The following is a 27810-nucleotide window of genomic DNA, read 5'->3' as shown; positions in this document are numbered from 1 at the left end:
AGGATTGCCTGCAGGCAGCAAGGGACCTGATAAGGAATGATGGACAATGAGGCTTAGCGCCTCAATTTATGTGATTATAATTGTTTGAAAAAAAGAGAAAAAAGAAGTGTTTTCGAGGGCAATCAGTCGGCAGGCGTCGTTGCTCCTCCCATCAATATCATATTTTGCTATCGTTTAACCTTGTTTGTGTTTCTGTCCTGCCCACATTTCTTCTATCTTTGTACTGCCCTTGTGGCAAATTTCATGAAATAAAGAAGCTTGCTTCCCAATCACATGGTTCTAGGTTCAGTCCCACTATGTGGCACCTTGAACAAGTGTCTTCTGCTATAGCCTCGGGCCGACCAAAGTGGATTTGGTAGACGGAAACTGAAAAAAACCTGTGGTGTGTGTGTGTATGTATGTATGTATGTATTTGTGTGTCTGTATTTATCCCCCTACCATTGCTTGACAACTATTGTTGGTGTGTTTACATCAGTGTAACATAACGGTTCAGCAAAAGAATAAGTCCTGGTATCGATTTGTTCAACTAAAGGCAGTACTCCAGCATGGCCACAGCCTTTGGGCTGGAACATAGAAAAGAGTCGCAGCACTGGCCCCATGACGTGTGTGTTGAGGAGATTTACACCTGGCAGAGTCCATTGCTCTCACCAGGTTTGACAAAAGTTGATTTCTTATACAGAGACAGACAGGGAAGAACTGACTCCAGTGAAAAACTAATTCTCTATCAACCCTGGAAGGATAAAAGATAAAGTTGACTTCAACAGGATTTGAACTCAAAGTGCAGAGATTCAAAACAATTCCTCTGACACTCAAACAACTCTGTCAATTGGCCCCCTAATCTGTATACCTTGGACAAATAACAGCAACAATAATCATAGAAACTCCCTTTGTATGAGGATTAGGGTGGGTTTTGAAATAAATTCACTTAAATTTGTCATTCAACCATAGAATCCGCACCAATACAGAGAGGTGGTGCACAATGCAGTCCTTCAACATGTCAGATCCTGTCAAACTCTTCAACCCATGGCAGAATAGAAAACAAAGACATGTCCCATCATACCCTAACATTAAGCTGCTTCCCTTTAATGCAACCCCAATCAAGGGGTTCCTGGTCAAGCAGGTTAATTGGTGATTTCATTACTTTTGGTACCACAAAAAAAGGGCACCCAGAGCAGATTGGAAAGTGGTCGGAATTGGAAGGGTCTCCAGATGTAGAAACCATTCCAAAGTAGACAGGTGGAGTACAGTGCAGTCCTTGGACACGTCAGATCCTCTCCAACCATCCAACTGGAAACTAAATGATGTGGATGGATAACGAATGATGGTGAATCTCCTTCAGGAAGGTATGTCACATCATTCTCAAGCCAGATCAAAGGAAAGGTAAAGTTGATTCCGAAAGGAGATGAATTCAAAACAAACACGAAATCAAAGACATTCACGCAACCATTGCAACAATAACAACAACACATAATAAAAAGAATAAACAAACAGGAAAAATGATGTAACTTTTACTTCATGATTTGATGTTTCATTTGAAATGAATTTTTAAAAATTAATGTAAAAAATATTTTTTTAGAAAGTGGAATTATTTTTTTGAATGTCTCACATCAGATTTGCTACTTTTGCGATCCTTTTCTCGAGAACGATCTTTTGAAACTTTGTCAGAATCTCTGGCCCGTTTCAGATCAGGTGAGCGCCTCTTCGAATCAGGAGAACAGCTTCTACGATCACTACGATTGGCACGATTCTGTGAACGAGAAATTGGAGAACGGCTACGACTAATTTCTCTAGAATTTTCTTCACTGCTGGCGTGAGATTTTCCTTTGATGGGTTCAGGAGACGCTGATGATAATTTCCTTCGTTTCTCAGGATGGATAACAGATGCACTGGATTTATCCTCATGTTTTGATTTGGAAGCTTTCTATAATGAATAAATAAAATTTTGAAATGACATAAATTTAGTTTGCTGCAGTTATCTGTTATTGCAGTCAGTGCTTTGACAGTTTCTGCTGGAATAGAATTTAAAGTTTCACACATTACACATCGCAGGCTGACATAAAACACCCCCACGACCTTAACCAATTATCACCGTCGTCATTTAACGTCCATTTTCCATGCTGGCATGGGTTGGACAGTTTGACTGAGGACTGGTGAGCCAGAAGGCTGCACCAAGGTCCAATCTGATCTGGCAGAGTTTCTACAGCTGGATGCCCTTCCTAACGCCAACCACTCCGAGTGTAGTGAGTGCTTTTTACGTGCCACTGGCACAGGAGCCTATCAGCAGCCCTGGCAACGATCACGCTCGCATGGTGCTTTTAACGTTCCACTGGCACAAGTGCCAATCAGGCGGTACTGTCATTGGCCATGTCAGCAAGTTTGATTTTGATACAGAAAGAAAACAGACCAATGAACACAACTCTATATATCTGCAGCCATGTAAAAAAATTATGCATATGACACCACTACACAGATCATGTACCCCACCCCCACAAGGGTACCACACTTAATAACACACACTTTCCCCACAAAACACTTCAAGATAATTCCTACCGGTCTTACAGCGTACCCAACTAAGGGACATAACTCCTAACCTAATCCCTTGGCCCTTTATCATTTCGCCACTATTTTCACAGCAGCCACAAACTGGATGTGTTAATCCACCTCAGACAACAGAGAGCAGTCACCATATTCCCTTCCATATCAGCCAACTCTGATGAGCGTGAGGTTATATAATCGGATCGTTACCTAACACTCCATTGTATTCCTTGCACGAAACTGATCGGTAAGATCAGCCGTGATGGATATATAATGCTGTGCATTTTGGATATTTTATATGCATATAACCACACACACACACAGACTGACAGACAGATATTTGTGCGTGTGTGTATGTGTGTGTGTGTGTGTATGCATATGTGTGTGTGTATGTGTGTATTGTCAGTAATTTAATCCAAATAAGTTACTGCTGAATAGATTGGAAAACAATTTGGCTTTGTTAGCACACACACACACACACACACACACATTGTACTTGTACAACATTATATAACCAATTAGTAAGCATTTGAAAGACTAACTACATTTTAATTGATGATAGAGAACCTATCTGTTAGCTGTATTGTATATCTTCTCCTTAAATATGTCATATAAGACAAACAACTTCCACGTAATAGATAACTTCAATATAAAGAAACATGAGCCAAGTGCCCTGCTTGTGTCCAGGGGTCATCTGGCCAATTATTTTATACCTATACACGTAAAAAGCATCATTCAAGTGGAGTCGATGCCAGTGCCACCTGACTGGATCCCATGCTGGTGGCACGGAAAAAGCTCCCACTACACTCTCAGAGTGGTTGGCGTTAGGAAGAGCATCCAGCTGTAGAAACCTTGACAGATCAGATTGGAGCCCGGTGCAGCTTCCTTGCTTGCCAGTCCTCACTCAAACTGTCTGAACCATGCCAGCATAGAAAGAGGATGTTAAACAATGATGAAGGTGATGACACCAACACACATACATGCACACACACACACACACATACACACAAGTAACGTAACTAAAATCTTAACCCTGTAGCCCCATGTTCTCAGCATAGCAAGAACAGACTAAACGGAATCTCAGTCAGATTCCTGTTTAAGAAGCAATGAACCACACATGCAGAAAAAGAAGATGAAATTCTCAAACCAGACAACCAATCACATTGTAGCTTTGGAGACATGTGTGGCTATGACTCATTGTTAATGGTGCCCACCCACTAGCTAGAAAAACAGATTTTCAGAATGAAACAAGCCTGTAACGAACCCAGCATTTTGTCTGATAAAAGAGCAATGCTTAGACTCTTTTATAGTTATGACATTTATTCTTCAGAAAATTACTATATTTGTAAATCTCACAATGAGAGATATTCAGCAACAGTACTCTGGAGTAAAGGTCGTTTGCCAACATAACACGGCAGTCCTGGTTTAGGATAAATGTTGCTGTAATTTAGCCCCAGGAGACATTGTCTCCAGCTGGCTATACGACACGATCTGTCTCCTGGGGCTAAATTACAGCAACATTCGTCCTAAACCAGGACTGCCATGTTATGTAGGCAAAAATTTATTCCTCAGACAAAGACTTCACCCTTACACAGACAAAGAGAGTGATTCCGACAATCAAACTGATGAAAATGATGAGAAAAGTAGCGATTTGGGTGAAAAAATATGGTAGTTGAGAGAAAGGCCTATCATTGTTATTCTCCTGAATTTTTTTAGTGATTCTTGAGCTCTATATGCAACTATTTAATATTTTCTGCTCAGGAACCTCGGTGAAGGGTTAAATTAGCCAGAGAGGCCGAGGTCTGACCCCCACCCCACCCACCCCCAAATCCCTCTGAGCCAGGGAGTAGTCATGTGATCTCCTTCCCTACCTTCCACGCTTTCTCGCTGGCTGCTGACTGATCGCTGTCGCTCTCGTCTTGCTTCTTCTGTTTTTTGTGTTTCTTCTTGTGCTTTTTCTTCTTCTTCTTCTTCTTCTTGTCCTTTTTCACCTGTGCTGCTTCAAGTTCGGCATCAAGGTCGTCATCCTCCAGAACAAGTTCATATTTTTTTCTGATTTTAAGGAAAAGAGAAACAATAACGAGTAACAAAGAGACCCAACACACTTTGGTGTGAAGAACCAAGTTGTGTATGGAGACAATGATGATTCCTTTGGAATGGAGTTATTTAGAGAATAGAGAATGGTAACAGAATGGTATTACTTTGTCTTTGGTGACCCATGTTCTCACCCAACATGGAACAGGGGCCAATGGTTGAGCTTCTACATCAGTGGTTCCCAATCAGATCCCAGACCTGGATTTTGTTTTAGGGGACACACACCAAAAAGAGTAAAACACAACTAAAGAAGAATCTCTTATATTTCTAGAGGAAAAACGATCAGGGGCAGCTGAAAGGATGTTTAAGGGCCACATGAGGTCCTGGGAGCCACAAGTGAGAACCAGTGTCTATGTATTCATTCAAGACTGCAAGAAATAGCATCTGAGTCTCACTCAAATTATACTCTACCTTCTTTAGAATGGGAAAGTACATTGGATTTACATCTGGAAATAGGACAGGATGGTCATGGTCGGAATATCTTTGATCATAAGTTCTGTTCATTCAGAAATGACCTTGGACTAACTATAATCTGCAGAAGCAGTGACCAGCAGACAAACATGGTGTAGTGGTCAAATTTATGATGAAGCCAGCATTGCAGCTAAAACCATTAATGGATCAGCCCAGGACAGAGCAGCTGATTTTGTCAATTATAACCATTCACTTGGGTGCAAGTATAGTTGCTTCCCAGCCATGTGGGTCCAGGTTCAATCCTACTGCATGGCACATTGGGCAAGTGTCTTCTACTGTAGCCTCAGGTCAAGTAAAGCCTTGCAGGTGGATTGGAAACTGAAAAATAGAGAGGGGGGAGTGTGTGTGTGTGTGTGTGTGTGTGTGTGTGTGTGTGTGTGTGTGTGTGTGTGTGTGTGCACATGTGTGTTCTTGAAGACACTTTGGCACAAATACCAAACTGTCATAAACAGAGTACCCTGCAGAAAGAGGAGCCAAAGTTGTCCCCCAGAGCTTTCCAAATGCTACTGGTTTAGATAAGAACAAAGAGTAAATAAAAGACAGCATTTGAGAAGCAAACTAAAAAGAATTAATGGTCAAAATTAGGGTCAGAATTGTTTTTAAAGGATACTCTTCTTTTCTGGAATTGTTTTTCAGGACATATTGAGGTTGTGGTGGATCTGGTTTGCTGGGCAACACTTCCACACCTTTCCCTGGAATAAAGGAATAAAATGGACAAAAATTTTAAAGAGAACACCAAAAATTTGTTTCCACAGTCGAAGATAAAATTAATAATCCAACAAATTGTAATCTTATAAAGAATACATCTCACACACTTAATCCTCATCATCATCATCATCATCATCATCATCATCCCCATCATCATCATCATCATCATCAGCAGCAGCAGCAGCAGCAGCAGCATTTAACATTTGTCTTCCTTTTTGGCATGAGCTGAACAATTCAACAGGATCTGATGAAGCAGAGGATTGTGTTGAGTTCCAATCCTCTGCTCTGGCATGGTGTCCCAATCACATGATTTCAGGTTCAGTCCCACCATGTGGCACCCAGAGCAAGGCCTTATAAGTTGATCCAATGGACAGAAACAAAAACACAACCCATCATATGTTTTGTATATGTGTGTGTATATATACATACACATATATATATATATATATATATATATATACATATATATATATCAAATAATAAGCAACACGGATTTCAAAAGTGATTGCAGTACGCACGTTTCATGCTACTTCAATTTATTTAAGTAATGTGAGCATTACCTTAAATGCAATATGAAGAGCAATCTTCAGCTGCACGAAAAAATGTAGAAAAAAAGACATATTACAAATGTGGCAACATATTAAAACCAAGTGGGAGAGAGCAGAGGAAGAATATATAAGTCCATCTTGCTTGAATCTATGTCTATATATATATATATATATATACATACGCATGTGAAAGGCACCCACTACACTCTCAGAGTGGTTGGCATTAGGAAGGGCATCCAGTTGTAGAAACATTGACAGATCAGATTGGAGCCTGGTACAGCCTCCTGGCTTTCCGGCTTTCCTGACCTCAGTCAAACTGTCCAACCCATGCCAGCAGGGACAACAGACGTTAAACGATGATGATCCTGATGATACATGTGTGTGTGTGTGTGTTTGGGAGCGTGTCTGTGCGCCTGTGACTGAGTCTGTATTTCCCTCTCACCCACACATGCACTTTGCTTGCTCTTTTCTAAACGATGGCTTCACTAATGCTGTCATTTGCTTGTAGTCAACTTACAAAAGCATCTTTAGGCTTTTTGACAATCTTTGAGACCAAAAGACTCACTTCAATGTTGCTTACTTCCAGTTCTCCACAACACAAATATGTCCAAGTTGTTTGAGAGACTGTGAGATTATTACCTCACTTGGAAACAAAGAAAGGTTAGCAACAGGAAGGGCATCCAGCCACAGAAGACTCTACCCAAACACAGTCATCTGCTTCATACAAGTGTTGAAAGATAGACATTAAAATGATGATGATGATGATGATGATGATGATAACAAGCCAAAAATGTTTCCTTCAGAATTTTTACAATTTTTTTTTTTGGCATTTAAACACATCAGCTAAATTACCTTTGCCCTTCCACTTGAGTTTGGCAACTGACTGACTGAAGTCAACATGTATTCGACGGTCATCAATCAGGACGTTATCCATTTTAAAATAAGCATTTTCACATTCCTCCGGCTGCCATAACAGAAGAAAAAAAAATACAAGAAATAAATAAAATGATTATTATTATCGTAAAACATTAATCAGAGGCAAGAATATAAAGTTTTTGAAGAAACATCATGAATACATTTCTAAGCTGGGAATAAAACTGAATAGAACTTGGAACAAAGGTTTGATGGGACAGACCAACAAATACACAAAAAGGGAGAGGATTCGGCCACAAAACCCTTTTGGCATCCAAATTATTCTGTCAAATGTCATCCTTATTTATTCTTTTACTTGTTTCAGTCACTTGACTGCAGCCATGCTGGAGCACCACCTTTAGTCAAACAATTTAACCCCAGGACTTATTCTTTGTAAGCCTAATACTTGTTCTATCGGGCTCTTTTGCTGAACCACATTGTCAACCGATGTTGGGAGGACAAACAGACACACAAATATACGCAAACACACACACACACAAACATATACGACAGGCTTCTTTCAGTTTCCATCTACCAAATCCACTCACAAGGTTTTGGTCGGCCCGAGGCTATAGTAGAAGACACTTGCCCAAGGTGGCACACAGAGGGACTGAACCCAGAACCATGAGGTTGGGAAGCAAGCTTCTTACCACACAGCCACTCCTGCACCTCCTTATTCACATTGCTTCGAATTAATCATGGATTATCTTGCAGCTTTAAGATTTCATTGACCTGATTGTTTATTTTTAGAATGACATTGCAAGGTCATGCTAAAAATACTGGATCTGGCCAGTTTGAACATAAAACAGGTAGAATAGTTGGGGTGGAGGGTGGCCTGTTGAAGTGATAAGATACCAGGCAGTAACTCAAGCATCAGTGGTTCATATCCTGCCGTCACCAGTGCAGTGTGTCCATAATAGTTTATTTTATTGATCTTGAATGGATGAAATGCAAAGTTGACCCCAGCAGTAATTTTATGCTGTGAGTTCAAATACTGCTGAGGTTGACTTGAATTTTCATTTTTTCAGGGTCAATAAAATAAGTACCAGTTGCATACTGAGGGCTGATCTAATCAACTTTTCCTTCCCTTCAAAATTGTTGTCTGCCTTATGCCAAAATTTAGGAAGAATGATGATAATGATGATGATGATGATCTTCAGCATCCCAAAATTTCAGGCCTTGTGCCTAGAATAGAAAAAGATCTTCAGCATCCTCATCATTATTAACAACAGCAGCAGCAGCAGCAGCAGCAGCAGATGGCAACATTTCTCTAAAAGAAACAGAGAGAATGCCATGCTGAAGAAGACCGTTTCAGCCCATACAAGCGTTGAGAAACAGGTTGATCATGATTATACAAACACAGTTACAAATAGTGTGTGTGTGTGTGTGTGTGTTAAGTGGCTATAATGGTTTTACCATCATCATCATCATCGTCATTATTTAACATGCATATTCCATGCTGGCATGAGTCAAAGAGTTTGAGAGGAGCCAACATGCCAGAGGGCTGCACTGCACCTCCAGCGTCTGCTTTGGCAAGGTGTCTATGGCTGGATGTCTTTCCTAATACCAACTACTTTACAGAAAGGAGTGGGTGCTATTTTCATGATGCCAGCTCTAGAGAGGTTGCCAATTACCTTCAAGACCCCCTCAAAGACCTCTTAAGTGAGAGGGATAGAGCAGGATTAAGTGGAGTGGCTTTGTGCCAGGTGTTGAGAGGTTAAAGTATGATGAAGGGAGAGGCACAGGAGATATATGGCTACTTCAGTAAGAAAAGAAAACAAGGATGAAACAGACGAGGTGTCAAGACAAACTGTCAAAGTAGAAAAAGATGGACAAACTGCCAAAGTAGAAAAAGATGGACAAACTGTCAAAGTAGAAGAGAATACATGCAGAAAATGGTGGTGAAGTTTATCATTTATCATAGGTCAATTTTTGTTTCATGTTTTAGACTATCAACAGGAGACAGAAAGAAGCCCAATTACAATATTGTTAACAGTGTACAATATCTGATTCTAAATGAATAAATGGTAAATGTTTGACAATTGATGTTAGTAAGGATGGGATTGGTAAAAAGGGGGGGAAAAAACTTATCAAAGAATACAAGAATGGTATTCACCTTTTCAAATTCAATAAATGCATACTGCAAGGATTCTTTAGTTTTCGAGTCTTTGATCACTTCGCAGCTGAATAAAAATATAAATAAATATATATATAGACAAACAGATTAAATCATTCCTACATATCAATACCTTTAGTATTATTATTATTATTATCGTTGTGTTGTTGTGAGGACGTATGGCCTAGTGGTTAGTGTGTTGCAGTCATGATCATGAGATCGTGGTTTCAATTCCTAGACTGGGTGGTATGTTGTGTTTATGGGCAAAACACTTCATCTCACATTGATCTGCAATCACCTGACGTGTGTTACACCGTGCACCTGTTCAGGTAATGTCATCGATTTGATGAAGGGAGTGAGCTAATGTACAACACACGTTTGATCACCTTACAAACTAATCATTTGTGCAGGTCATATGTCATCTTCGACAGGAGACCCCATCGTTATTATCATCAATATTATTATCATTATTAAGGCAATGAATTAGTAGAAGTGTTAGTGCCTACAAGAATGGATCTGGGGGGGGGGGGGGGGGTCTGTCCCACAGCATGACATTTTGAGCAAGTATCTTCTGTAATTGCCTCATGTCAACCAAAGCCTTGTGAGTGGATTTGATAGACAGAAACTGAAAGTGTGTAAATGAGTGCCCCTGTTATACAAGCAGTGTCATTCATTTCCAATATTCTGCAAGAACATGGTTGGCCATTGGGGAAACATTACCTTACTTGGAAACAGGTGAGGGTTGGCAACAGGAAGGGCATCCAGCTGTAGAAAATCTGTCTCAATAAACTCCATCTCCTCCATGCAAGCATAGAAAAGTGGACAATTAATAATGAAGACGTCTGTAGAAGAAACTGCTTTCAGTTTCTGTCAACCAAATCCGCTCATTAGGTTATGGTCGACTTGGGGCTGTAGCAGAAAAGTCTTGGCCAAGGTGCCACGCAGTAGAATTAAACTCAAAACAATTGTAGCTAGAAAGGAACTTTTTTTAAACACACAGCCATGCCTTACTTCAGACAAATGATCCTTGCCTGTCTCATGACACAAGAATAAAAATGGAAACCGAAAGTCAGGACTTACCTACGAATATTACCAAAGCGAGAGAAGATAATTTCCAAGTCCTCTTCCGTAGTAACTGGGTTCAACTTGCAGACAAACAAAACATTTTCAGGAGGTGCAACATCGACATCGGGAATATCTCCGACCTAGGGACAAGACAGGGGAAATAACTCGTGATGATGGCGGTGAGAGATTATAACGATGGTCGGATTTGTGGTGAGTCTTCAGTTACCATTAAAAAGATGAACGTAACAAGCAAGACAAACCAATCAAACCCATTTAGGATAGAAAAGGAATCTTTAAACTTTAACCAAAGTACTAACGACTTCCTTATTAAAAATACATCAACTAAATAATATCAATATTTCTCTTGGAACAAAATTCTGAAAGGAAATTCTAAAAGTATTGGTGACTTACCATTTCTAGAATCTGGGCATTGGACTTGGCTTCTTTTTGTTCCATAAGCTCTTTCATTTCTTCTTCAGTCATACCTTTAGTGTCATCAAGATCTTCGGTGTCACCAATACGGTCACTCTACAATTTTCAGTTTTATGGCATTAAAAATTATTTCCAAACACAATGTAACTTTTGCAATTTATATTAAACATCACTATGGATAACAATTAATTTTACAAATATATAATTTAAAAAATTGTATTTGTTACTTGACAAATGTACTTTTATTTTTAATTAAATATGCTCAATTAATATTGTACATATTTTTTAACCAAATGACAAATGGATATGTTTCTGTAATTAAAAGGTTTGTTTGAACATGACTCTCTCTCTCTCTCTCTGTCTCTCTTTCACATCATTCTAAATTACAAGTTCTAAATATTGATTTAAGGCCGGAATACCTAGTGGTATCTGTTTCAGCTCTCTACATCATGAGATCAAATACCACTAAGCTCACGTTCGTCTTTCATCTTTCCAGGATTAATATCTGAAGTACCAGTCCCATATATGGTGATTTGCAAAATTGTTAGGGCAAAAGATGAGATGCCTGCAGTGTGTTTCTGCCTTGAGTTCAAATTTTACTCCACAGTGGCAAGACACGGGGACCCAGCTATGGTTACAGGCCTCCAATGCTGCACAGCATCACATGTTGATTGGCAGAGATGGAGAAGCATTTCACTGAGATTTTCCAACCTCCAGAGGCATCCCGGTTTCATTGGACCAATATTTATTTCTGGTTTCTACAGCATTAAAAAGTTGAGAAACAAATTGACAGATGTCTGAAGTATCATCCTAACAAAGATATATTTCTTATACAACAACTGAACTGGACACTGCAAGTCAATGCTTCACCATTTAATTCCACAGTATGGCCATTGCTTCTGCTGTGGTTATATCACTCTGCTCTGCCATATTTCCATGCAGCTTAGGCAGCTAGATAGGGCTGGGGTGTGGAGGATTACGGGTGTTGAGCCTCAAATACGGAGCAGTGTCAGTGATAAGATACAAATTTTTCTATCCTCTTGGCTGTCATCTGGTTCCGTACCAACTTGTTGATAGATTTTCTCAAAACAATGGTGTATGCAGGATTTAGCACTAACGACCACTAATTAAAACTCACTCATTGCAAATATGGTTAAGATATTATAAAACAATAACAAAAGCAAAAAAAAACAGAAAAAAAGAAGAGATATCAGAAAATTATCTTTTACTTCAAGTTGCTCTTTTGTAGGCACAGGTGACATCGGAGGAATGTCCAAGTGTGGTGGGTCTTCATAGGGATCATTTAGAATAACTGTATGGTAGATCCTGTTTCAAGAAGTAAAAATAGGTATATATATCCATAAGATATATATATATATATATATATATATATATATAGATAGATAGATAGACAGACAGACAGACAGACAGACAGACAGACAGACAGACAGACAGACAGACAGACAGACAGACAGACAGACAGACAGACAGACAGATAGGCAGTGTGTGAGATGGTGTGAGGAGGCGTATTGAGATTTATTTTCCTTTACTATTTACATACGTGTGGAGGAGGGTGGGGCTATTTGTAAGAGAAACAGTTTTTATTGCTGGAAGTCTTTTCTTCTGTCATCAAACTCAATGGAACAAACGAGACTTGCTTTCGTTCAATCAAACAAATTGGAAGAGAGTCAGGTAACTTGGTCAGAGATAAAACTGAAATGCAGTAAGATCTGCATTTGTGAAGGACTGTGGCGTAAATGGTTTGGACAGGTAGGCACTCCATCGGTTACGACGACGAGGGTTCCAGTCAATCCGATCAATGGAACAGCCTGCTCATGAAATTAACGTGCAAGTGGCTGAGCACTCCACAGACACGTGTACCCTTACCGTAGTTCTCAGGGAGATTCAACGTGACACAGTGTGAAAAGGCTGACCCTTTGAATTACAGGCACAACAGAAACAGGAAGAGAGAAAGCTGTGCTGAAAAAGTACAGCAAGGTTCGCCACCAAAACCCTGCCGGAGCCTCGTGGAGTTTTGGGTGTTTTCGCTCAATAAACACTCACAAACACCAGTCTGGGAATCAAAACCTCTACTATATATATATATATATATATGTGTGTGTATATTATATATATGTATATATATATATATCATCATCATCATCGTTTAACATTCGCTTTCCATGCTGGCATGGGTTGGACGATTTGACTGAGGACTGGCGAACCAGATGGCTGCACCAGGCTCCAATCTGATCTGGCAGAGTTTCTACAGCTGGATGCCCTTCCTAACGCCAACCACTCCGAGAGTGGGTGCTTTTACATGCCACCAGCACAAGGGCCAGTTAGGCAATACTGGCAACAGCCATGCTCAAATGGTGTTTTTTAAATGCCACCTGCACAGGAGCCAGTCCAGTGACACTGGCAATGACCTCGCTCGAATGTTTTTTCATGCCACCAGCACAAGTGCCAGTAAGACAACACTGGTAACGATCATGCTCAAATGGTGTTTTTCACGTGCCACCGGCACGGGAGCCAGACAGCTGCTCAGGCAATGATCACACTCAAATAGTGCTGTTAGTGCTCCACTGGCACGGGTGCCAGTCATCGAATTTGATTCAATTTCAATTTCACTTGCCCCAACAGGTCTTCGCAAGCAGAGTTTAGTGTCCAATGAAGGAAGGTTGGTATGGGTGCCAGTTGTCGAATTTGGTTAGATTTCGATTTTTCCTGCCTCAACAGGTCTTCGATGAAGGAGAGGTACGCATAAGTGGGCTGGCTACACCCCTGGCAAAGGCCATGGGTTATGGTCTCACTTGGCTTGCCAGGTTTTCTCACGCACAGCATATTTCCAAAGGTCTCGGTCACTAGTCATTGCCTCAGTGAGGCCTAATGTTCAAAGGTCATGCTTCACCCCCTCATCCCAGGTCTTCCTGGCACTACCTCTTCCACAGGTACCCTCAACTGCTAGGGTGTGGCATTTTTTCACACAGCTATCCTCATCCATTCTCGCCAAATGACCATACCAGTGCAATCGTCTCTCTTGTACACCACGGCTGATGCTTCTTAGGTCCAACTTTTCTCTCAAGGTACTTACACTCTGTCTAGTATGCACACTGACATTACACATCCAGCGGAGTATACTGGCATCATTCCTTGCGAACTTACGCATGTCCTCAGCAGTCACAGCCCATGTTTCACTGCCATGTAGCATGGCTGTTCGCACACGTGTCATTACAGTCTACCTTTTACTCTGAGTGAGAGGCCTTTGTCACCAGCAGAGGTAGGAGCTCTCTGAACTTTGCCCTCAGAGCATCCACCTCACTACTGACTTGGTCACCTAGGTAACGGAAGCTATCAATTACGTCTAGTTTTTCTCCCTGGAATGTGGCAGAAGTTGTTTTCTGAACACATTTTCAGTGTTTATTGCTCCTGAGCATTTGTCACACACAAAAACTATCTTCCCAGTTAGCTTTCCTTTGATATTGCTGCACCTTTTATGTGTCCATAGCTTCCACCAGGTACATCTTATGGAGTTTCTACCTATGCCTTTTCTACAGATTGAGCAGGGTCATCTACCTGAAGGGATTTGTGGTTTGTCTGCCTACCTATTTAAGACTTTGGTTTCAGCTAGGTTGATTCTAAGGCCCTTCGATTCTAGACCTTGCTTCCACACCTGAAAATTCTCCTCTAGTTCTGATAGTGACTCAGCTATTAGAGCAAGGTCATCAGCATAGAGGAGCTCCCAAGGCCTCCTGTCTTGAATTCGTCTGTTATTGCCTGGAGAACTATGATGAACAGGAGAGGGCTGAAGACTGATTCTTGGGGGACCCCTACCTCTACCTGGAATTCTTCACTGTACTCATTGCCAACCATCACCTTACTGGCAGCATCTCTGTACATGGCTCACACAGCTCTTACTAACCATTCTTCTATCCCTAGTTTCCTCATTGACCACCAGATAAGGGATCGGGGGACCCTGTCAAAGCTTTCTCCATGTCAACGAAAGCCAGGTACAGAGGTTTATCTTTGGCTAGGTATTTCTCCTGCAGCTGTCTTACCAGAAATATAGCATCAGTGGTGCTTATCCCTGGCACAAACCCAAACTGCATCTCATCTAAACTGACTCTCTCCCTAATTAGTTGGGCTATGAGCCTCTCTGTGACTTTCATTACCTGATCCAACAACTTGATACCTCTGTAATTATTCCTATCGAATGCATCACCTTTACCTTTGTAGCAGTTGACTATGGGGGTGTTACACCAGTCATTGGGTATGACTCCTTCATGTATCACCTGGTTAACAATACTGGTGACTTGGCTATAGCCGACACTGCCAGATATTTTGAGCATCTCTGCAGTGATTCGTGATGGGCCGGGGGCTTTCCCGGTCTTCATACTCTTAATTGCTTTATCTACCATGGTACTGTCAACTCGGATAGCTGGTCCCTCAGTTGGGTCGACATTCGGCAGACTTTCTTTCTCCCATTCATTCTCTTTGTTGAGCAATCTTTCATAGTGGCGTCTCCAAACCTCTCTCATTGCAGCCTCGTTTAGTGCAAGTGAACCATCATCCACGCGGACACATTTCTCTCCTACGACATCACGATTCTCTCTCACACACTGTCTTGCAACACGAAATACCTCAAGTCTTTCATCCTCACGACACAGAACATTGGCAAATATTTTCCTATCTGCTTCCCCTCTGGCTAAATAAACCTGTCACCTGGCTTCCCTTCTGGCAGTCTGATACAATTCCCTATATGTGTGTATATATATATATATATATATATATATATATATATATATATATAGAGTTATTAATATTTCTAAGTCTCTCTAAAGGAGATATATATATATATATATATATATAGATAGATAGATAGATAGATAGATAGATAGATAGATAGATAGATAGATATATATGAAATTTTGAATTTAGTTCACGAACCCTCAGTACAGGGGTCTGTAGACCACAGGTTGGGAACCACTGGTTTAGACAATGAACTTATAATTGCTATTGAAGCTGTGATTCCAATACTCGAACCAGGGGCCATGCTCTGTCTTTGAACAAGGCCCTGTATTTCATCTTGTTTCAGCCCACTCAGGCAAAAATGAGTTGCCTTGGGGTGGAAGGGTGGAAGGGGTTAGCTCACTGACAGAATACTCCCCCATTCAGAGAACAGACTTGTATTCTCAGTCACTTAGGCATCACAAACGCCAGGACAAGGGCCACACTTAATGGCCCTGTTTGACTGGAACACTTTTTTTTTTATTAAATCTGAGCTTATGACTTTGCAGTTAATACTCAAGCAGCATCACAGCTACTGTGCCACACAGCCACTGTGTCTCACAGCCACTATGCCTCACAGTCACTGTGCCTCACTTCTACTGTGCCTCACTTCTACTGTGCCTCACAACCACCGTACCTCACAACCACCGTACCTCACAATCACTGTGCTTCACTTCCACTGTGCCTCACAGTCACTGTGCCTCACAGCCACTGTGCCACACATCCATTGTGCCTCATTTCCACTGTGTCTCACAGCCAATGTACCTCGCACATTTTATATCTCACTAACATTCATAAACTGCTAAATCAGGTTCATATTTTCTGAGTTCAACAAATTAAATAATAACTGACATATTCCAGTCTTTTCTTACAACCAAACTACACAGAGTTTCTCCTAAACTTATTAATAACAGAGCAGACAAGAATATGTTGGATTTTTGATCTGAATATAATTGATAATGATTACTTTTTTGGCATTCAACTAATGTTTTATCATTAATCTGAAGACAAGATGCAATCTGTGACTCATACCAAAATGAATGCTTAACAGCAAATCTAGCGTTTGGCACCAAGCAAGCATCTCCACCTTTGCTCTTCTTTAAAAAAAAAAAATGACCTGAGATGGAACATCAGTTTTTTTAATGTTAATCGAAATAAATGGAAAGTTGCAGCTGCAGAGATTTCTGGAAATCAGTAATGAGACACAGGTGTGAGACATGACTCAGAGGCCATCAATTCAACAGTTACAAGCAGTTGGAAGCCAGGTGTCAGTGTCAATGTAGATTATAAAAGAACAGCAGACCAAAACAATATCCATCTTAAGTTCAAATCATTCCAAAACCAAATTGATCTTCATTTTATTGGGAATAAATTATAAAAACGCTAAAAGAAAAACTGAAGTTTCAATTAGCTGCTTCCATATTTTATGTCAATTTTGAAAAAGATAATCAGTTTATTGGATTATTGGTAACAAGAAAACTATTTCACTGCCGTCTGAATAACAACACCTGGAATAAATATTTATACAAAAGGAAATAGGCCTCACCTGATATCGCGAAAAGGTCGGTGATCTTTATCACAATAAGCTTCATTTATCTTGTCAACAATGTCGAAACCTTCAGTAACTTCTCCAAAGACTGTGTGAGTGCCATCTAAGTAATCCAGATTTTCTTGCAGAGTGATAAAGAACTAAGGAAAATATAGAATTACAATAATGAGATTTAAAGCAACACATTTGCCTCTTGAAATTACAATTATAGTTTCGACAAATTGTGAATTGTTACTTCAAATCCAGTTCACGCTGCATCCCTGGATACATTTCTGTCAAGGAAACGATCTTAGTCTATCGATTTATACTAAAAAAGACATGTAAAATTGTGAGATCAGATCCCAGTTTTTATGTATACAGAAAATGATATACGAAGTGGTATCGAAAAATTCCAGGACTACTCGTGTTTAATGACAAAAATCATTTATTAACCTAAGTTTTAACATCATCTCCTTCAAAATAATCACTTTGCACAGCAATACACCAGTCCCGGCATTCCTGCCATTTTTGGAATCTGGCCTGGAAGTCATTTTCTGGAAGCAAGTGAAGGTCCTTCTGCAATTCGCTCTTGATCTTAACAACAATGTTAAAACGGTGACCATTGAGTTGCATTTTTATTGTGGAGAAGAAATGGAAATTTGTTTTTGGTGAGAAACTCATGAGTGAGGAGAGCTCAGTGACAGGGTGCCTTATGGTTGTGAAAAATCCAATTCCACAGATCACTTTCGCTTTCGCCAAATGTCCTCCTTCAAACACTTCAAATGGTCATTGATTGTCCTCCACCAATCCTCATGCACAACAAGCTGATGAATTTTCTCCACATTTCCTAGGGTGACACTCATGGCAGGTCACGGCATCATCTTCCAAGGACCTTCTTCTGCTTTTGAAGCGCTCATGCCACTCAAAACATTGTGTACGACCAAACCATGCTCAATGTCTCTGTAGCAGACTTATCAAGTTTCATGCAAAATTTCACGTTGGCTCTTTGTTCCATCTTCCAGTCCATGACAAAAATTGTAGACTACAGCATACATGTGGTCACAAAAACACAAATTTCACAACTTGTGAAGTAAACCCAGCAATGTCACTCAGTACACTGCCACATGAAGGTCACTGCGCATTCAACCGTACTGCCATCTGTTGGCATGCTACAGAACTAGTCTGGGAACTTTTTGATGCCACCTTTTAACACAAGATTGATAGTGATAGCAATATCATAGTGTAGAATTGATAGCTGTAGTAATATATATATATATATATATATATATATATATATATATATATATATATCATCATAAATATAAGGGATTAGCATTGAGTTGCTTCTCCAACATACTGAAAATTTAGAAATAGCAGTCAAAGAACTACTGATTCTAAACTACAAATTTTTCTCTAAACGGATGGCGATATTTATGGCACACATAGAACAAAAAACCGGAGGGAAAAGCGTAAACAAAACAAGTCTTTAGTTAATTGGATACGAATCGTTTCATGGTTAAGCGAATGAAAATTTCACTATTCCAATCTTCAGCCCAAATATTCTGATAAATTTGAAAGTGTCTCTAAAAAAATTCACGGTAATTTTTGGCCATGCGACACCAAAAATCAATGAGAAGAAAGGCACTTACGAATTCATCGGCTAGTGAGTTCAGGCATCTCACCTCAAAGAAATCTATTCCATGTGCGTCACAAATAGTCCCGTATGAAAAGAAGTCCCGTGTGGAGGGATTACGGTTTAACCATCTAACTTAGAGATATCAAATATAAAATATACAAGAATAAGGGCAGGGAATCGTCAATTAATAATTAATTCTATTATTAATTGACGATTCCCTGCCCTTATTCTTGTATATATATATATATATATATATGACTGGTGCAGTCTTCTGGTTCACCACCCTTCAGTCAAACCGTCCAATGATTAATTGCTGAGGTCAGATTCAATTAGTTATGCTAATTTGTAATGCAGGAGCAAGGTCATAAATTTTAGAGATTCAGGCATTCAAGTTAACCAACCCCATTATTTTACTGGTATATATTTTATGAATACCTGGAAGGATGAAAGGCAAAGAAGACCTCAGCAGAATTTAAATGTAGAACGCAAATGCGTAGAACTACAAGACATCTTGTCTGTTATTTTACCAATTCTACTATAGACCATTCACTCTTGAACAGAATGAAATGAATAGAATTTGAAGACAGTAAATGGGGAATTAAGCAGAGACAAATATTTTGAGGCAAAAAATAAAAGGAAATTTTTCTTTACAGAAATTTTATAAAGCTTGAGACCAAAAAAATTACCTGAGAACCATGCATGTCATTGCCATTGTTCACCATTGATACTGTTCCTTTCTTCTTGTGTTTAATTTTGGGGCTAAGCTCCATTTCAAAATACTGGGCCTGGTCTCCATACAATTTCCTGACAAATCACAAAAACATACAAAAATTACATCAAATAATTACATATATTATGTTGTGATTAATAGCTTACACGGGGAAGATGTGGACATCACAGACCGTAGAGAATGCAGCCTTTCTTAAGACAGTACAAACTGATATAGAGTGAAGGGGACACACTAGTCTTGTCAGGCAACCCCTCTTGCATTGGGGCCATGATAAAATGTATCCAGTTTATTATAAACTATACTTACACAGGAAAGGTGATCTAATCCAGGGGGTTTTCAAACTTTTTGACTTGCGGACCCCTTTATATTTCAGGCTTTACCTTAGGGACCCCCTTATTTGCTGTCCACGGACCCCTGTCTTGTCCTTGCGGACCCCCCTGTGGTCCGTGGACCACAGTTTGAAAACCCCTGATCTAATCAATCTAAAGAAAAGGCAGCCAATCCTGTCTTGGAGAATAAGGAGCTTGTGGAAGGGATACATTAGTCCTGACAGACAACCCTTGTTATGCTGGTGATAAGATAAAATAAGCCCACTCCATGTTGTAAAGTGGTTAGAGATAGCGAGAGCATCCAGCTTATGAAGATGCTGACAAAAATCATTAAAGATGCTAAAAGATAATTACAATTAACAAAGTAAATGGTTTTGTCTCTTTTTTTAAGTATTCTCCACTTCCCCATTTCTGTGAATATTGTCATTTTAATTAGAAACAGTGATTTGATGAGAAGTCACAAAAGAAACTAAAAAAACTTTATTTAAAAGAAATATTAGTTATTCAAAATAAACTCATCAAAATTCTGTGGTTAAAAAATCTACTTCCCAACCACATAGTTGCAAGTTGTACTAAAGCTTTGTGAGTTGATCAGGTAGCTGGAGACTGAAAGAAGCCTGCTGCACATGCACGTGTGCATGCATGCATGTGCCTCCTTGCCTGACATTGTGTGATAGTTGTAAATGAGCATCACCACCATACAAGCAGTGTCCTTTGTTACCAGTTTTTCATGAAAACTTGGCTGGTGAGAGGGAAATATTACCCTGCTTGGAAACAGGTGGGTTTTTTCTGGTCACAAGAAATCTGCCAAAACAAATTCCATTTGACTCATACAAACATGGCAAAGTTAGATACAATAATAATGATGATGATGATGATGATGATGATCTCAGTAGCTTTATCTAACAATTGGTAAGAGAACATTTTTACAAACAAAATGAAAAAAATGGTTTATTTCGTGAATACAGCTAACTTTGAGCACTCATTGCAAACAATAGGTTGACAACCAATAACTAAACACATCTTTCACAACTGAGAGACATTCTCAACACAAATAATATCTAATAAATTCTACATTTCCACTTTTTTTTTTTTTTTTTTTTTGTATTTTATGCCACATTAGGAATTGAACAGAAAATACTTACCGGAATATAGACTCTCCACCACGTCCACTTCCTGTGGGATCCCCAGTTTGTGCAACAAGATTCCTCTGGCAAAGAGAAAAATGATTGGATAATTAAATAAAAGACAAATAAAAGGTACTTCATTAGCAAAAGAAACAGCAGCGTGTGCACATGCCACCCACACACAAATTAATATGCACACATACACAAATATATGCACACAAACACACACACATATATATATGTACATATGTGCACACACAGATATATATATTGTATGTGTGTGTACACACACACATAGATAAATATGTGCACATGCACACACACACAAATTCCTGCAGCAAATAAACTTAATAGTTATCAATGAGCAGGGACTGGTGCCACGTAAAAAGTGCCTGTGCCAGCACCACATAAAAGTCTCCCATGGTGGCGCCACGTAAACAGCATCCAGTGCCACTCTATAAAATGGTTGGCATTAGGAAGGACATGCAGCTGTAGAAACCATTCCCAAAACAGACAATGGGACCTGGATACAGCCCCTGGTCTTGCCAGTTCCTGACAAACCGTCCAATCCATGCCAGCATGGAAAACAAACATTAAATGATGATGATGATGATGATGATGATGATGATGATGATGATGAAGTAGTTGCTATTTTTATTTTGCTTTTACGCCCCCCCCCCCAATATTTAAATACGAAAACAAAACCAAGTGTCAACTTACCTGAATTGAATGAAAGAGACAGAAGTTGTAATATTTCACTTTGCATAATTTCAAAAAATTCAGACAACCTGGAAGATAAAGAGAAAATAGGAAATTCACTTGTAAGTAACAAAAAAGAAAGAAAAAAGTATAATTATACATAAAACAGAAACACTTAGTAAATAAACATACATGCATCAAACACTGCAACAATGTACATATAGCTGCATGGTCCATGTATATCATTATCATTACCTCTGCCTTAACGAAGGTGGAGGTATTATTTTCAGTTGTGTTTGTTTGTTTGTTTGTTTGTCCATGGACAAGATATCTCAAGAACCATTGAATAGATTCAGATGAAACTTTCAGGGATGTCTGGCTTTGTGACTGGCACGATCTGATTAGATTTTGGGATCGATCCAGTAGCAGACAAAGATTCTGGATTATTTGTTATATTTACTTTACTTTACATGAAGCATTCACTTTCAAGTCTTTCTCTGAGTTCAAATTCCACCGAGGTTGACTTTGCCTTTCATCCTTTCAGGGTCGATAAATTAAATACCAGTCAAGTACTGGGGTCAATGTGATCGACTAACCCCCCTCCCCCAAAATTTCAAGCCTTGTGCCTATGGTAGAAAGGATTATTATTATTATTATTATTATTATTATTATTATTATTATTATTATTATCATTATCATTGGACATGAAAGCACAAGGCCTAGTGGTTAGGGTGTTGCACTCATGATCGCAAGATCATGGTTTCAATTCCGAGACAGGGTGGTACATTGTGTTCTTGAGCAAAACACTTCATCTCACATTATTCTGCAATCACTTCCACACCTGACATGTGGTACACTGTACACCTGTTCAGGTAAAGTCGATTTAATGGAAGGGCTGATCTAATGTACAGTACATATATTGGATCACCAGAAACAACTCGTTTGTGTAGGTCGGTCAGCAGAGGCTGAATGCCCGTGCGCCATCTTCAACAAGAGAGTCCATCATCATTTGCATAAACTAGTCCATCATCATTTGCATAAACTAGTCCATCATCATTTGCATAAACTAGTCCATCATCATTTGCATAAACTAGTCCATTTAAAAGTACCCGTGAATTGTCAGGCGATATGATGTGCTTGAGAAGACATGTTGAGTCAAGTGAAATTAAAATTGTAGTCGTGGCCAGTAACACCTGACTGGTACCTGTGCTGGTGGCATGTAGTAAGCACCATTCAAGCGTGGGTCGATGCTAGTGCCACCTGACCAGCTCTCCATGCCAGTGGCACATAAAAAGCACCATCCAAATGTGGTCAATGCCAGTGCCACCAGACTGACTCCCATGATGGTGGCACATAAAACGCACCCACTACACTCTCGGAGTGGTTGGCATTAGGAAAGGCATCCAGCTGTAGAAACCGTGCCAGATCAGATTGGAGCCTGGTGCAGCCTCCTGGCTTCCCAGACCCAGTCAAACCAGCCAATCCATGCCAGCATGGAAAGCAGATGTTAAACGATGATGATGATGATGATTAAGGTGGTGAGCTGGCCGAATCATTAGCACACTGGACATAATGCTTAGCAGTATTTCATCTGCCACTACATTCTCAGTTCAAATTCAACCAGAGTCAGCTTCGCCTTTTATCCTTTCAGGGTTGATAAATTAAGTACCAGTGAAACACTGGGGTCAATGTAATTGGCTAACCCTCCTTCCCCCCAAAATTTCAGGCTTTGTGGCTATAATAGGGGGATTATTATCATCATCATCATCATCATCATCATCATCATCATCATCATCATCATCATCATCATCATCATCATCATCATCATCATCATCATCATCATCATCATCATCATCATCATCATCATCATCATCATCATCATCATCATCATCATCATCATCATCATCATCATCATCATCATCATCATCATCATCATCATCATCATCATCATCATCATCATCATCATCATCATCATCATCATCATCATCATCATCATCATCATCATCATCATCATCATCATCATCATCATCATCATCATCATCATCATCATCATCATCATCATCATCATCATCATCATCATCATCATCATCATCATCATCATCATCATCATCATCATCATCATCATCATCATCATCATCATCATCATCATCATCATCATCATCATCATCATCATCATCATCATCATCATCATCATCATCATCATCATCATCATCATCATCATCATCATCATCATCATCATCATCATCATCATCATCATCATCATCATCATCATCATCATCATCATCATCATCATCATCATCATCATCATCATCATCATCATCATCATCATCATCATCATCATCATCATCATCATCATCATCATCATCATCATCATCATCATCATCATCATCATCATCATCATCATCATCATCATCATCATCATCATCATCATCATCATCATCATCATCATCATCATCATCATCATCATCATCATCATCATCATCATCATCATCATCATCATCATCATCATCATCATCATCATCATCATCATCATCATCATCATCATCATCATCATCATCATCATCATCATCATCATCATCATCATCATCATCATCATCATCATCATCATCATCATCATCATCATCATCATCATCATCATCATCATTATTATTATTATTATTATTATTATTATTATTATTATTATTATTATTATTATTATTATTATTATTATTATTATTATTATTATTATTATTATTAAGGCAGCAAGCTGGCAGAATCCTTAGCACACTGGACAACTGGTTAATATGCTTAGCTGCATTTCATCTGTCCTTATGTTCTGAGTTCAAATTCCACTGAGGTCCACTTATCCTTTCTGGATCAATAAAACAAATACCTGTTGGCCTTGCGCCAAAATTTGAAACCATTATTATTATTAATAATAATAATAATAGTAATCCTTTTTGCTATAGACACAAGGCCTGAAATTTTTTTGGAGTGGGAAGAGCAGTCAATTGCATAAACTCCCAAAACTCAACTGGTCCTTATTTTATCAACTCTGAAAGAATGACAGGCAAAGTCAACCTCGGTGGAATTTGAACTCAGAGTGTGCTGGACGAAATGCTAAGCAGTCTTTCGCCTGTCACTATGTTCTGAGTTCAAATTCCGCCGAGGTCAACTTTCCCTTTCATCCTTTTGGAGTCAATAAATTAAGTACCAGTTATGCACTGGGGTTGACGCAATCGACTAGTCCCCTCCCGCTCCCTAATTTCAGGCCTTGCGCATATAGCAGAAAGGATTATTCTCGTTATTCTCATTATTCTCTTCTAAACCTAAAATAAAATTCTTTCAACAGCTAATGCCTTTATATCATCCGGGGAGCATTCCTACATTGGTAAACCCAACAGGCATTATTAACCTTTTAACATTCAGATTTCTCTGTCAAATGTATGGCTTATTTATTGACATTGTTTTGAATTATTCATGCATTATCTTGTAGCTTTGACATTTCGATAATGTGATTGCTTATTTTTAGGATGACATTGTAGCATAGGTGTGAGAGGCCAGATCCAACCAGTTTGAACAGAAAACAGGGGAAATACTTGAGCTGGATACGGCCGGTTTAATTACCAAAGAGTTGATTTACTGTTATGTTAAGTAGTTCACTTGTAAACTAAATGGCTTAAGGGTCAACCTTGAGCAAGTATCTCCATCCATGGCTTCAGATAAACAGAAACCTTGACAGTAAAATTAAGTAGATGGGAAATTTGTGTGGAAGCCCCTCAGTGGAATCATTCCTGTTTTCTGGCCCCTGTGTGCTTCTAGCTGAGTCCATTTTGCACTAAGTATTTGGATCAGTTCTCCCATCAGAAGATAATTCCCTTCCTAATCACAGAGGATATGAAAAAAAAAAAAATTGCAGGACCACAGACATTGCCATTTCACCCACCCACCCACCTGACTAAACCAAAACTGTTTTTAATTTAAAAATACCAGCAGCCATCACCACTATTTTAGCAGCTATTCTATTTTATTGTAACAAATATGTAACATTTTGCCATACAAATAATGCTCTATTGTCTTCATTAATTATTTTTTGTTTTTGGCGGGAGGTGGGGAGAAAATGGAAGTCACGTTTGCCGGGTTATATCTTGATGCAAACGTTATGATTATTTCGAACTTTTAGAGTTTGTGCACAGAAAACAATGAATTTCGACAGCCGGGTACCTTATTTTTCTAACCTCCCGATGTAGCATTTATCTTGTCAGTCTGTTTCCATCGCATCATCTGATCACTGCTTCGTGAAAGCAAACCCACTACACGTTATCACAAAAGAAATCCCACCCCATCCAATTCCTTCAATCATCACAGACAATTGTGATGCCGACTTCTGTCCATTATTGTACACCAATAGAAACATTCTTTTGTCGTTAATTTTGGCAAAAACGGAGAAGACTATGGCTTCCTATATAAGATTAGATTCCATACAGAATGTATTTTGGTCTTCCTTTAACTGATCAAGAAATTGTAAATTGTAAATGAAGAAATATCTGCCGAAATATATGTGCTTCTATCGATTTCTGGTAAAATACATTGTCAATTGATAAAATGGACTATTTTTTATTATTGCTTTGTTTTTGTTTTTGTCAGCAAATAAATAAACACGTAGACAAACGAGGAATATTTTAATTCCAGTTAACCAAAACCATTTCCGTCTGCTAGATTAGCTTTTATCTACGATTCGATGAGTTCGGAATATATACTTATTTTTTCCAATATGCAATTTTAATATTTGATCGTGCCGTAAAGGTTAAAAGCACAATAAAACCGCTAAAGTCATTTCATTTATATAACCAAGGAAAAACAAAAGCTCCGCACAATATCATTTCTCTTTTCAATGTGAGACATTTTACCGATGTTGAAAATCAATATCGCGCTGTTTTATTGTTAAAACGTTCTTTGGTAAACATGAGGAAAAGTTATTTATTTACAAACTTGGAAATTTAGTAATTAACCGTAGCATTCCTTATCTGGCTAAATATTAAGAATATAAACTGTACACACAAAAATTATCCTTGATTTACAGAAATATCAATGTTATTGTAATATATTGCACAATGTTGTTGTTGTTGTTCGTGGGGCGAGGGGGAAAGTCGTAAAACATTCAAAACACTTCATCGATGACAACAAAACGACAAACAAAAATTCTTCAACTGAATTTTTAAATTAACCCTGAATGCTTTTAACATTAATTTTAGAAACTAAAACCAAACAACACAAATTTGAAATCGTTCTTCGCCGGATTACAATGCAGACCATGCTTGCACCGATCCCCATGGCTTTAAGTTTACGTTAAAAACATTACACATGCCATATTAAAACTGAAGATTTGTGAGGAAAATCTATGTTAGAGACATACAGTGAAATAAAATTGTAAGAAACCGACATACTGTTGGGTCTTTCTTTCAGGTATAAATCAATCACTAAATCGCCCAAAGACGTTTCCAAAAGCACCGCCATCTTCCCATGTGAGTGATCTCCCTTCCACCTTAGCATCTCCAGTTTTAATGAGCATAAAAACACCACTTGCCCCCGTCCTGTTGTCTCTTTGCTTCGATAATTCGAGGAGTTCGCTTTAGTATTCGCGATGTTTCGGGTTCGATGTCACCCTAGGGCACCCTGATTAAGGGTCATCTACCACAGCTTTGGTCAAACGAAGTTTTGCGAGGGAAATTAGGTAGAAACTGTGTGTTAGCATAAAAGACCAGCCTTGTTACGTTGATTCTTCTTACGGATTACTTTAAGGATACAAGTGTCTGTGGAATACTCACCCATTTACTATGACTCAACGCGCAGATCGTTTAGTTGATTGCACAATTAGAATAGGGTGGTTCCACTTACTCTTAAACCCATCGTTCAACATCCGAAGACCTCCTACCCACTCACACAATTTGTTGCGATCTTTATATTCAATTTATATTGAAATAATGGCAGGTAGATAAAATGTGATCCCATTGAGGTAGGATGCATATTGCTGACCAGCCCCTCTGCAGGTCCTGTTGGGCGTCACAGGGGCCAACAGGCAAAAGGACATGAAGTTAGCTAATGGAAGCAGC

At 39.1% G+C, this 27810-nt stretch overlaps 1 protein-coding gene across 1 annotated transcript; it reads right to left on the bottom strand.

The window, feature by feature from the left end:
* Positions 1–1492: 1492 nt before the first annotated feature.
* LOC106867339 (peptidyl-prolyl cis-trans isomerase-like 4) lies at positions 1493–27228 on the bottom strand. Its single transcript, XM_089348478.1, has 13 exons — positions 27145–27228; positions 21740–21807; positions 21038–21102; positions 19520–19637; positions 17216–17358; positions 12111–12207; positions 10861–10977; positions 10465–10589; positions 9385–9451; positions 7209–7320; positions 5711–5792; positions 4407–4587; positions 1493–1921 (listed from the first exon to the last, which is right to left on the bottom strand). Exons 1-13 carry the CDS (start codon positions 27212–27214, stop codon positions 1586–1588), a joined length of 1581 nt encoding a protein of 526 aa, XP_089204604.1. The 5' UTR covers positions 27215–27228; the 3' UTR covers positions 1493–1585.
* Between the last annotated feature and the right edge of the window lie 582 nt (positions 27229–27810).

Source organism: Octopus bimaculoides, chromosome 3 (genome assembly GCF_046866305.1).
Source record: "Octopus bimaculoides isolate indiv1 chromosome 3, ASM4686630v1, whole genome shotgun sequence".
Taxonomy (NCBI): Eukaryota; Metazoa; Mollusca; class Cephalopoda; order Octopoda; family Octopodidae; genus Octopus; species Octopus bimaculoides.
The sequence above is the reverse complement of the archived record's forward strand: the minus strand, read 5'-3'. Positions and strand labels throughout refer to the sequence as shown.

What these genes read in the sequence shown, in the direction of transcription:
- LOC106867339 (XM_089348478.1), bottom strand. Translation starts at nt 27,214, where the DNA reads ATGGCGGTGCTTTTGGAAACGTCTTTGGGCGATTTAGTGATTGATTTA. An exon ending in CCTGAAAGAAAGACCCAACA is followed by an intron (nt 21,808 to 27,144) that starts GTATGTCGGTTT and finishes TTTATCTTCCAG; the next exon opens with GTTGTCTGAATTTTTTGAAA. An exon ending in ATGACATGCATGGTTCTCAG is followed by an intron (nt 17,359 to 19,519) that starts GTAATTTTTTTG and finishes TATTTTCCTTAG; the next exon opens with TTCTTTATCACTCTGCAAGA.